Source organism: Muscardinus avellanarius (genome assembly GCF_963383645.1).
Source record: "Muscardinus avellanarius genome assembly, chromosome: 1".
Lineage (NCBI taxonomy): Eukaryota > Metazoa > Chordata > Mammalia > Rodentia > Gliridae > Muscardinus > Muscardinus avellanarius.
This window is the reverse complement of record NC_137786.1, coordinates 138983695-138996430: the sequence shown is the minus strand read 5'-3', so window position 1 is coordinate 138996430 and position 12736 is coordinate 138983695. Positions and strand designations below refer to the sequence as shown.

The 12736-nt window shown below is 45.3% G+C and overlaps 1 protein-coding gene across 1 annotated transcript in view; it reads left to right on the top strand.

Moving 5' to 3' along the window:
* LOC308279730 (NXPE family member 2-like) overlaps nucleotides 1–12736 on the top strand; it is a gene marked incomplete at both ends in the record, with an annotated part of 83412 nt that overhangs the window by 2213 nt on the left and 68463 nt on the right. Inside the window, 3 exons of the mRNA XM_080719860.1 lie at nucleotides 780–1195; nucleotides 1421–1551; nucleotides 3403–3565. Coding sequence (XP_080575986.1) covers nucleotides 780–1195; nucleotides 1421–1551; nucleotides 3403–3565 — 710 coding nt within the window. The remainder of the gene's footprint in view (nucleotides 1–779; nucleotides 1196–1420; nucleotides 1552–3402; nucleotides 3566–12736) is intronic.

Below are 12736 nucleotides of genomic sequence, written 5' to 3'. Positions count from 1 at the left end.
TTAAAAATGATTGTGTAGAATTAAGTTTATATAAGGACAGTGAAATTAAGATAGTTTCCTATGTTCCTGTTTTCTATGGTTATCTATATATAAAGCAGTATTAAAACAAGAACACAAGAATTTTATCCAGACTCTCCCAGTCCCCAACACAAAAAATGAAATTCTTTCCTTCCTAGGTCTTGCTGGTTACTTTCAGGCCTGGATTCCCAACTACCCCCTTCTTGCCAAACCCTTATACGAGCTAGCCAGGGGCCCCCTTCATGAGCCCCTGGCCTCCTCCCCTTCACATGCTTTTAGTCTCCTACAAAAGGCGTTATTCTTAGCCCCAGCTTTACACCTGCCAGACCTAAAGAAACCATTTATTCTATACATACACAAAAGGGCAAGACAGGGCCTCGGAGTTCTTGGTCAACAGTATGGGCCCACCTTCGCCCTGGTCACATATCTGTCCAAACAACACCCTGCCTTCATGCCCTGGCAGCAGGCCACCTTCTACAAAAAGAAACTCACAAACTGACTTTTGGAGCACCCTTAACCATTTTATCTCCACATCACCTTTGAGATTTGCTCACCTATAAAGGTCTACAGACTACCTCCCTCCAGAATCTTATCTCTCTTAGTCTCATTCCTCCAATATCTGTCCCTTTCTTTTGAGGCCTGCCCACCTCTAAATCCTGCCTCCTTACTACCAGAAGCCAGAGCTAACCATCCTTCTCCTATACATAATTGTGATATTCTGGAAGCCTTTCTCCCTTCTTCCTCAATCTCATCATTAACAGATCTTGATTTTACTTGGTTCATTGATGGGAGCTCATTCCTTCTGGATGGGATACAGTGGGCGGGCTACGCCATAGTCCCATCCACCGAGACAATTGAGGCCCAACCTCTTCCTGTTAATACCACCAACCAACAGGCCGAGCTAATGGCGGCTATCAGAGCCTGTACATTAGTGGCACAGAAAACTCTCACCCTGTACACAGACTCCAAATATGTTTACCACATCCTAGTTTCACATGCTGCAATTTGGAAGGAACATGGTCTTCTCAATTCTAAGGGATCGGCCATTATTAATTCCAAACTGATAGCCAAACTCCTCCAAGCTTCTATTCTCCCACAGCAGTTAGGTATTGTTCACTGCAAATCTCAACAGACTGACTCATCCCCAATAACTCAAGGAAATTCTAGGGCTGACCAGGTAGCACAGGAGGCGGCCCCCCAAAAAACTTATCAACCCCTTCCCTTCGTACTGTTATTACATGATGCTGATGACATTCCTTCACCAGCCTCTAATAATTTGGATTCCCCCTTTGATTCCGACCATTCCCATTCTGATCTTTTACAATATCTACATTCCTTATTTCATTCAAACCCACAAAGCCTTGAGTTATTCCTACAATTGTTCTTTGTTCTCACACCCAAGGACAAAAAATCCTTCATCAGATTATATCTAATTGTATCATTTACCAAAGAACAAACCCAGCCACTCCCCTTAGACCTCAGGCCTTTCCGGCCCACCAGGCAAGGGGATATACTCCAGCTGCTGATTGTCAAGTAAAGTATACCAATATTCCCAGGGTTAAGAGATTCAAATACCTTCTCGTCTTCATTGACACTTTCTCGGGATGAATCGAGGCCTTCCCAACCTCCAATAAAAGGGCCTCTATGTTCTCTGATCTCCTAATTTCTCAAATTATCTCCCACTTTGACATGCCTTCCTCTTTACAATCTGTTAATGGCCCTGAGTTCACTTCCCAAATAACTCAATCTGTAGCCTGAGCTCTATCTCTGCCTTGGCATTTTCATTGCCCATACCGTCCTACTTCCCCTGGCTCTCTTATGGTTCGAGACCTACCAAAAAAACACTCCATTCTATCTCCCTTTGAGATTATGTTTGGCCACCCCTTATTCCCCCCAGAAACTTCTCCTCATTCCAATGTCTTTCCTCCACAAATAGCCTTTCTGCTCTTATCCCATCTCAGATCAGAACTCTGGAAATATCAAGACTGGCTACTCCCAGATCCTAAGCATGCCCCTACCATTTCCTCTTTAACCATAGGACAACAGGTCTATTTCAACTCCCCGGGAGACAAACCTACCTCACAACCAAAATGGGATGGCCCGGCTCAGGTTATCCTATGTACTCCTACTGCTACAAAAATTAATTTGAATGATAACCAATATACTTCCTGGATTCATATTTCTAGGCTCAAACCAGCTCCAGAACATATCCAACCACCTGATTCAGCAGCTTCACAAAAAACCCGGACGCCTCAAGATAATAATAGACCAACTTATATATCTACTATCTCTCCCCATATTCCCCTAAAACTCCAAATATCTCGACTTTGCTTGGATTCTCCCATACCTGAAGATGAATAACTACCTTTTTGTATTCACTAGTTTCATATGCTTTTCCGTAATCTTTTCCTCCCCTTTTGTCTGGAGATTCTAGGTTCAGCAAACCTACACCAAAGACAATACAATGGTCACTGAACTAGCTGCAATGGCTGATTGCCCCCTGATGGGATGTTCTCATAGTTTACAACTAGCCTTCCCTCCTACCATTAAGCTGTTTCATCAAGCTATCTGCCCTTATATGGCAGATGCACATACTGGTCATGCAAAATCCACAATGCCTATCTAGGAAATTTTAAATTCAATTCCAAAACTAAAACTTACCTCTATACTATTCCTGACCCATGGGATCCAAGATGGGCTTCTGGAGTTACAGCTAAGGTTTACTGTAACAGATAGGCCTCTACCCTTTGCAGTTCACTTTATTTATTCTGTGAATATATATCCACTGGCACCCAAATTTCACAAGTTTCCACAGATATCCAACACTCAGCTCAGTGATACTTAATTCTCTCTGAAAAGTCTCTAATTCTGCTCTGTCTTCCTCTGCATATACGTGGTTTCAACTGATTGCCAAAACTCTATCAGTTCTAAATCTCATCTCTCCCGCCTTGAGCCTCTCAAACTGTTTCCTTTGAGCATCGCTTGCCTGGCCTTTGTGAGCTACAGTACCTATAAATGCCTCTCAGTAGCCTTCACCTCTCAAACAAATTCATTTCATATTCTCCAGAATATTCCCTTATGGGAACCCAAAAAAGACAATATCATCCAGCCAATTAGAGTTTGCATTTTTGTGACATTACCTTCCTCCTGAGATCCCACTTGTCAGTATATTATCACTCTTGCCAGTCCCAATTATACCCAACCAGGTAATTTCTTCTGGTACAATGGGACTCTCAGCAACGTCATATATCGAAACTCCACCACTCCCTGTTTCTTGGTCACAGTGGTCCCACAACTGACTCTCTACAGCTATGCCAAACTACAATATCTGATTACCCCACCCAAGCTTATAAAAAGGACTGCTTTTCTCCCTATTCTGGTTAGGGTATCCTTAACCTCCTCCCTGGTCAGAAACAAACTTTCAGGAGGGACTCTAGGCTATGCTTTATGGGCCATTGATGATTTAGGCAATACACTTGAAAGTGCCCTCACAACAACTGCTGAGTCACTCTCAGCATTACAGAAACAGGTTACATCCCTGGCCCAGGTAACATGTCAAAACCATAGGGCCCTTGATCTCTTGACAGCTGAAAAGGGTGGAACCTGTGTTTTCTTACAGAAAGAGTGTTGCTATTATGTTAATGAATCATGTGATGAGCCCCACCCATTGCCTGCTAGCTCGAAGACCTAAAAATAGCGCCGAGCGGAAGCTCTGTGAGGCCCATTAAGCAGTAAACAACTTTCAGAAAGTCCGGTAACCGGAGCATGGGGCGCACGGGAACACAACATACCACTGTTTGTAACAAATGAGCTAATTTTGCATGGAGCGAGTGATCTGAGTGCTGATTGACTGCTTGGGATATATAAGCGGGGAGCGGGGAGCGGAGAGAGGAGAGTATGTAAGAGCCTGGGATAATAAAGAGTCCGAAGAAGATCGTCTCCGGTGTCGTGCTTGAAAGCGGCAAGTGGTGGCCCGTATGGGGAATCTCTCTCAACGAGACGGTCAGAACTTTGGACTTTCCAGGGCAGCCGGCTGGTAAGTTCTCCTGTGAAGAGGGAGGCTCTACAAAGTAGAGGATCATAAGATTGTTCTTTCCCAACTCCGTTTGAGGACGAAGGGGAGCTCCTTTGAGGGGAGGATTTATAGGGTAGTATACTCTCAGGCTGGACCTGAGGCTGAATAGGTATGGGAAATAATCCATCTCATCCAATACAAAAGGCTTTAAAAGCCTTATTAAACGGAAAGGGGTTAAAACTTAGGGATAAGACTATTCAGGGTTTTTTGAGCCAAGTGGATGAGGTGGCCCCTTGGTTTGCAGTATCAGGAAACTTGACCCTGGCAAGTTGGGATAAGTTAGGGAAGGATATTAAAAGGGCAGAGAAAAACAATCAAGTCACGGGAGGAACTTATCCTTTGTGGCGCCTCGTCAGGGCATGTTTGGAGCAGAAATACTACAAACCGCTAGTGCGAGAGGGACAAGTGGCACTTGATCTGTTAAAAGAGGAACGGTCCACTTCCTCTCACCCAGCTAGTGAACTAGGCTCTGAAGGGGAGGGGGACTCGGACGAGGAACTTGCGGCAATAGAGGAGGAAGTCAGCAGATTAACCCTAGCTACGGGCCCCTCGCAGGGCTCTGTTCCTCCGCCCTATAATCCCTCAGCTCCAGGACAAAGCGGAGGCCGCTCCTTTAATGAAAAGGTATGGCGTGAGCCGGAAATGTTACTATCCAGACAGGCTTTCCCCGTGTTTCAATCACAAGGAGGAGGACCTCGGTATCATGAGCCTTTAGATTATAAGCTTGTAAAACATATTGCTGAGTCCGTGCGGACTTATGGTACCAATGCTGCATACACCGTAGCCACCTTAGAAAGCATTTACAGGTATGCCATGACCCCTGGAGATTGGCAGAACTTGGCCCGAGCGGCTTTGACCCCAGGACAGTATTTAGATTGGAAGGCTTTCCTTATTGAGTTCGCAGCAGAGCAAGCAGCGGTGAATCAGGCCGCAGGACAACCTGCCTGGAATTTGGATATGCTTTTGGGACAGGGACAATTTGCTAACAACCAGACCTGTTACCCTCAACAAGTGTATGATCAAATAAACAATTTGGCCACCAGGGCATGGAAAAGTTTGCCTAATAAAGGGGAGGTGTCAGGCAATCTTACTAAGATAATTCAAGGTCCCACTGAGCCTTTTTCTGATTTTGTGGCTAGGATGGTAGAAGCTGCTGGACGAATATTCGGGGATGTCGATGCAGCCATGCCACTTGTTAAACAGCTTATTTTCGAACAATGTAATACTGAATGCAAACAAGCTATAAATCCATATAAAAGTAAAGGTTTAGAAGTATGGATGAAGTTATGTAGAGAACTCGGCGGACCTTTAACCAACTCGGGGCTCGTTGCGGCTATCATGCAAGCATCTGGCAGGCAAAAGGGCAATAACAACACCCGACTAGGAAATTGCTTTTCATGTGGGGCGGCAGGGCATTTAAAAAGAGACTGCCCAAAACGAGGCTCTCTCTCTCAAAAGAGCCCACCAGACCTATGTAAGAGATGTAGAAAAGGCAGACATCCCGCCTCAGAGTGCCGGTCCGTTAAGGATATTGACGGCAATATCCTACCGTCCCATGATCAGTTGGGACAGGGTCGCCCGCTGTCAAAAAACGGGAAACGGGGCCCCCATCCCCAGGGCCCTTACAAGTATGGGGGCCAACAAATGTACAATGCTATAGAGACACACCAAACACCCCAATGGCCCAATCTCCAACCGCCCAAGGAATCCGGAGAGCCACTCCCGGTTCAGCGGGATTGGACCTCTGTGCCACCACCCGGCTGGTATTAACCCCTCGAATGGGAATTCAAATTATGTCGACTGATATGTCAGGGCCATTACCCCCAGAAACGGTGGGCATAGTTTTGGGGCGATCATCATCCACCATGAAAGGCCTAATAACTCATCCTGGAGTTATTGACCAAGATTATGAGGGCGTTATAAAGGTTATGGTCTCCGCCCCCAGAGGAATTGTTGCCATCTCTCCTGGTGATCGGATAGCGCAGCTGTTATTATTACCTAGTCTACATTCTCTCTTCCCTTCAAAAAAGGAACAGCGAGGAGAAAAAGGGTTTGGGTCCTCTGGTACTAATATAATATCTCTCGCCTTTGATATGGGAAAACGACCTTTAATTACTTTGAAAGTGGAGGGAAAGCCGATTCTAGGATTGCTTGATACAGGGGCAGATACTAGTGTAATTGCTTCTAAGGATTGGCCCCCCGCCTGGCCCATAAAAAAGGCTGACACACAGCTTAGAGGATTAGGATACATTAAAACACCTGATATTAGTGCTAGACCCCTTCATTGGGAGGACCAAGAAAAACATTCTGGGACCTTTACACCCTATATGCTGGAAATTCCGGTCTCCTTGTGGGGTCGAGATCTACTTCTGGACATGGGATTCCGATTACATAATGAATATTCTCCCCAGGCGCTACATATGCTTAACAAGCAAGGTTTTCATCCATCATTTGGATTAGGGCGAAACCTACAGGGACGGAGGAGCCCTGTCCCCACTGAAGGACAAAACACTAAACAGGGATTGGGTTTTGTGGAGTAGCCACTGGGGAGGCAATTCCCATCACTTGGAAGACGGGGGATCCAGTATGGGTTTCCCAGTGGCCTCTCCCCCGTGAAAAATTGGAAGCAGCAAAAGAGTTAGTAAAAGAACAACTAAAATTAGGACATATCCAATCATCCACATCACCCTGGAATACCCCTATATTTGTAATAAAGAAAAAATCAGGAAAATGGAGACTATTACATGATCTCCGAGCCATAAATGAACAAATGCAAGTTATGGGACCAGTCCAACGTGGACTCCCCCTTCTCTCAACTATTCCAAAATTCTGGCCAATTATAGTGATTGATATAAAAGATTGCTTTTTCTCTATACCATTAAATCCTCTAGATACCCCACGTTTTGCTTTTACTGTGCCATCCCTAAACCAAGAGCAAATTGACCAGAGATATGAGTGGAGAGTGCTCCCCCAGGGTATGGCGAATAGCCCCACTCTTTGTCAACTATATGTGGATGCTGCCTTACAACCTGTTAGGGATAAATTCCCTCCATTGCGTTGTCTCCATTATATGGATGATATCCTATTAGCCTGTGAAAATGAAAAGGTACTGGATGAAGCGTATTGTGTGCTTGTTAAAGCCCTTGAGGAAAAGGGTTTAGTTATAGCATCTGAAAAGGTTCAAAAGGGCACCGTCACCCATTTTTTGGGAAATATTCTTTATCCCAATTTTGTCACGCCTCAAAAGGTCACCATTCGTACAGACCAGTTACACACTTTAAATGATTTTCAAAAGTTATTAGGAGATATTAATTGGATACGTCCTGCTTTAGGAATCCCAAATTTTATGCTAAAACCTTTATATGATATCCTCAAAGGAGATTCTTCCTTAACCTCTCCTAGAATGCTGACTGCTGAAGCCCGGGAAGCCTTAAGTTTGGTAGAACAAGCTTTAACTAAGGCTTCCCTTAAGCGCATTTCACCGAGGGATTCTATTTGGGCATGCATACTGGCTACTGAGCTCCAACCCACTGGGGTCTTATGGCAACAAGGACCTCTATTATGGATTCATCCTAAACTATCTCCTCAAAAGGTTATTGAGTATTATCCCTCTATGGTGGCAAAGGTTGCTGTTCTTGCCATACAGCAATGTATTCAACATTTTGGCCAAACCCCTAATAAGCTTATTGTTCCCTATAGTAAACACCAAATATTAATTTTACAAACCTCCCTGGATGATTGGGCTATATTACGATGTGTGTTTAATGGAGAGATAGATAATCACTTACCTAAAGATCCTATATTACATTTTGCAACTCAACATCCTATTATCTTTCCAACCATAACCAGAAGAACACCTATACCCTTCGCTATCAATATTTTTACTGATGGATCAAAATCTGGCCTTGGAGCTTTTATGATAGAAGGACAAAAACCCATAGTTGTTCAATATCAGCATATATCACCTCAGCTAGTTGAACTAAATATTATATTAGAAGTGTTTGAGAGATATGATTCTTCCTTTAATTTGTTATCGGACTCCTCCTATGCTGTAGAGATGATAAAGTCCCTTGAATGTGCGGGGCAAATATCAACACATACGCCCATCCACTACTTGGCATCTAAAATTCAACATTTAATTTTGATGAGGAAAAATCCCTTTTATGTACAACATATTAGGGCACATACAGGCTTACCAGGGCCTGTTGCCCAAGGTAATGATTATGTAGATAAGCTTACGAAGATGCCCATGATTTTCTCTCTCACCCCACTTCAACGGGCACAAGATTTTCATCGCCAGTTTCATGTAAATGCTAAAACTTTACAGATTAAATTTAAAATTCCTCGTTGTCAAGCCCGTGACATCATCAAGGCCTGTGGTGCTTGTGCACCCTTTATCCCTTCTTCTAATGTTGGTGTTTGCCCACGTGGGTTGCTCCCCTTACATTTATGGCAAATGGATGTGACCCATATACCTGAATTTGGCTCTGTTAAGTATGTACATGTTTCTGTTGATACTGTTTCTGGAATTATATATGCTTCTACTCACACAGGGGAAAAAGCTCGTGACGTTATCGCTCATTGTCTTGAAGCTTGGGCAGCATGGAATGTGCCAAAAGAAATAAAAACTGATAATGGTCCGGCTTATACCTCACAAAAATTTCAGTCTTTCTGTAAACAGATGGGCGTAACATTAAAACATGGCCTTCCATATAATCCTCAAGGACAGGGCATTGTTGAACGCGCCCATCGCACAATAAAAGAATGTCTAATAAAACAAAAAGGGGGAATAGGTGAGAATCTGAAACCAAGGCAGCGATTATCTTTGGCACTTTTTACTTTAAATTTTTTAAATTTAGATATTAATGGCAAATCGGCCGCAGATCGCCATTTTTGTCCTTCTAGTATTCCCCATGATATGGTAAAATGGAAAGATGTCCTCACCGGAAAATGGAAGGGACCTGATCCGGTACTCACATGGGCCAGAGGCTCTGTTTGTGTTTTCCCACAGGACGGAACCGATCCGATTTGGATCCCAGAGAGACTGACTCGTCAAATAATATCGCAAGATGGCGCCTCAGGGATGGATACACCTGATCACCATGCTGATCTGGACAAAACCAGTATGGAGCAACTGGAGCTGGGAGTTTGATAAACTCACCGAACAATTACGTGCTGAAATCATCAAGGTCAACACCACCCGAATCGACCGAACAATTACGTGCTGAAATCATCAAGGTCAACACCACCCGAATCGACCCCAAAGTGGCCCAAACGCTGGCGTCCCGGATCCAGAAGGCAGCATTCCATCTAAAAGAATGGGCCGGGTTGGGAGCATTGGGATTTTGTTTTGTTTTCCTGTGCATTCTATGTCTCTGTTGCCTGAGACGTTTATTTCTGCAGAGGGCCAAGGATCAGATGCTCCTAGCTCAGGCTTTCATGGCGGTTGAAGCAGGACAATCGCCTACTGTTTGGCTAGCCGCAATGGAAAAATCATAAAGCAGAATGTCAGCAAGGACTTGGGACCCCGGGAGGGTGCATCCCAAGGAGGATATGCTCAGCTGCATACGGGTTACCACTGTATTGCTCGCCCGTCCCTGCAAAAAAGGTGGTGGCAAATAATTGCATAAACTATAGCAGGGGTTGAGTCCTCTATCCTCTTCTGCTTAAAAACAAAAAGGGGGAACTGTGATGAGCCCCACCCATTGCCTGCTAGCTCGAAGACCTAAAAATAGCGCCGAGCGGAAGCTCTGTGAGGCCCATTAAGCAGTAAACAACTTTCAGAAAGTCCGGTAACCGGAGCATGGGGCGCACGGGAACACAACATACCACTGTTTGTAACAAATGAGCTAATTTTGCATGGAGCGAGTGATCTGAGTGCTGATTGACTGCTTGGGATATATAAGCGGGGAGCGGGGAGCGGAGAGAGGAGAGTATGTAAGAGCCTGGGATAATAAAGAGTCCGAAGAAGATCGTCTCCGGTGTCGTGCTTGAAAGCGGCAGAATCAGGCATAGTAGAACAAAATATACTCAGGCTTAAAAAAAAGGATCTCAAAAAACATCCCTTTCCACACGGTTTCAGTCCCTGATACTTACATGGATATGGCCCATCCTGGGTCCACTTTCTATTATATTTGTTGCCTGCATGTTCTTACTCTGCGTAACTCAGCTCATACAAAACCAAACCAGATAAGTAAAATATCTAATCAGACTTTTAACCAGCTTCTCCTTAGAAACTACCAGCTTTGAAACTTGGAAGATGCCGATTCCCAGTGATAGCATACAGAGACGGATCCCTTCACGATGGACACTTATGATACAAACCCTCCTAGAAGACAGCTGGATGATACTTCCTATCCACCATCCTGATGACTGCCTCATGTCTTTGTGGGATCTGCATCTTCAGAAAACATTCATTAACTTTTGCCCCGACGAAATTTACTTTTTATAGAATGGAGTTGGGGGCTGCTTTCCCTACTCCTCCTGACCCCTTCCCATGGCTGCCCCCTTTCAGCAGGAAGTAGTCAGAATGATACGATGCTCCCTGCCCCTAAAAAACCAAAAAGGGAGAAATGTTAGGTTAAGCAGCCCAGTCATGCCAAAGATGGCGCCTCTTCGGCTTCTCTTCTGGATTGTGCTGATTACCTCATAGCCAGCCAAAGGGGGCATGGGATTCCCAACAACCAGTCCCCTGATAACACACCCACTCGGGTATGAGCCACCCAATCAGTAAACACCCCGTACTTTGTGCGATCTTCCGCTGTGAGTGGAAGCCCCCTCCTCCCAGCTGCCTGATATAAAAGGGAGCTGGGCTGTCTTAATAAAGCTTTTGCTTGCTTGCTTGCTTATCTACAATGGCTGGTCTTGGGTCTTTCCTGCGCCAACCCCCCTTCATTGGTCCTGAAGACCCCCAGACCCCCTTCAATTACCAACTGCAGCCATGTGCGCCCTGTTGGTCTGTAAACTCTGGCAGTTCAGTGCCCCAGCGGCCTTGAACTCCCAGAGGCCAGAGGTGATTAGCCAAGCATGTTTGAGAACTCTAGGCAGCTAAGAAAGCCAGACCCCAGACGAACCATCCCAGGTGCAGCTCCGGTGTGGGACTCACAGTGTCCTAGTGCTACCATATTAGTCTCCAACCAACTAGGCTGTTACTGGCTCCCTGTAGAAGAAATCTGTTTGTGGCTCACTCAGATTTATTGGCAGTTTTAGGCTTCTATCCCTACCTAGCTAATACAACTACAGTGTTTTATTAGCTGGTAGCATTATCTCATCCAGAGGGAGAAAGGATAGGGTAGGATCTGAAGAGACAGGGTCTGGGGCAGCTCAGACTCACACTCTTACATCCCATCCTGGCTGAGCCCTGAGGAGCTGCTCTCAGGAACGCTCACACATGCTTGGCCGGATTTGCTCCCAGCCAAACTCTTAGCCTTAGGGGATGCAGGGAACATTTCTGGACAGAGATAGGCCATGCAGCTCAATCGGACAGGGAAATATGGAGCAAAAGGAAAGGGTGGCAAAGCCCCTTCCCATTTAATACCCTTCCAGAGGGCAGCAAATTGGTGGGAAATGAGGCCACCCTCATGAGGTCCACACACACACAGGGTACAGGGACAGGAGGATAACCTTCTAAGCACAAAATACTTCTCTCTGTCTTAGATGGGATTCCAGCAATATCCTAAATGCTAAGCTAATTTGTTTTAGACCAGGAAGCTCTGGGAAGGGGACACACACACACACACACACACACACACACACCAATCTTCCCCAGACAGGCCACTGAAACCCCACTGTTCTCTCTCAGAAGGGATCCCATCAATCCAAAGTGTAAGCTGGATCTCCACTATGTGGGTCCTCCAAAATTGGAAAAGGAGGAAAGATGGATAGATGTAGCTTATCTTCAGCTGTTCTTTAACTTTTGAGACCACCCACATTTCTTTAATGATTGCAGGGTTGAGACAATTGTGGCAGCCTTGGCTACAGTAGTGTGGGAAGGGAGAGTTTAGAGTTTGATCTGTCCATACAATCTGTCCACATGCAGTTCTTTTTGTATGGGCTGAGTTTAAAGCTACATGCTGGCAGTCTTGGTCAATTTTTTTTTTAATCCGGTAGAAGGGGAGGCAATCCTTAAGACAAAGACTACTACTACAGGCTGCCAATTCGGTTTAACAGGAACTTGAAAAGGGAAAGACAGATGGGAAAAAGCCATGAAAGAGCTCTGGCCAAGCACAGAAACCTAGGCTCAAGTCTGTTTTAGGGGTGGAGAACAAGGGCCTCTCTGGCATAAATGTCCTCAACCACAAGGCCAAAAAGGACCTTCTGAGGCCTAGCTCACAGGGCAAGGAGGACCATTAAATGGCTGAGCGCCCCCAGTTCCCTCCAGAACTGGGGGCCCAAAACCTAGGTTCACAGTGATTCCTCCCAACTCCCACCACCTGAGGTAAGACTAAAGAGCCTTAGTCGATCACAGTGAGATCTCGGAGGCCAGATGTAAGGCATTACCCTCCTTTCCTGGCCCAAGGTCCAAAAGCTTAGCTAGGAGAGAGGCAGATCAGACCAGCCCCCAAACTATTTTTTTTTTACCCAATACTCAGCCTGCAGCCTGCAGCTTCCAGGATGACCTCCAATTCTCCCATTCTCAGTTAA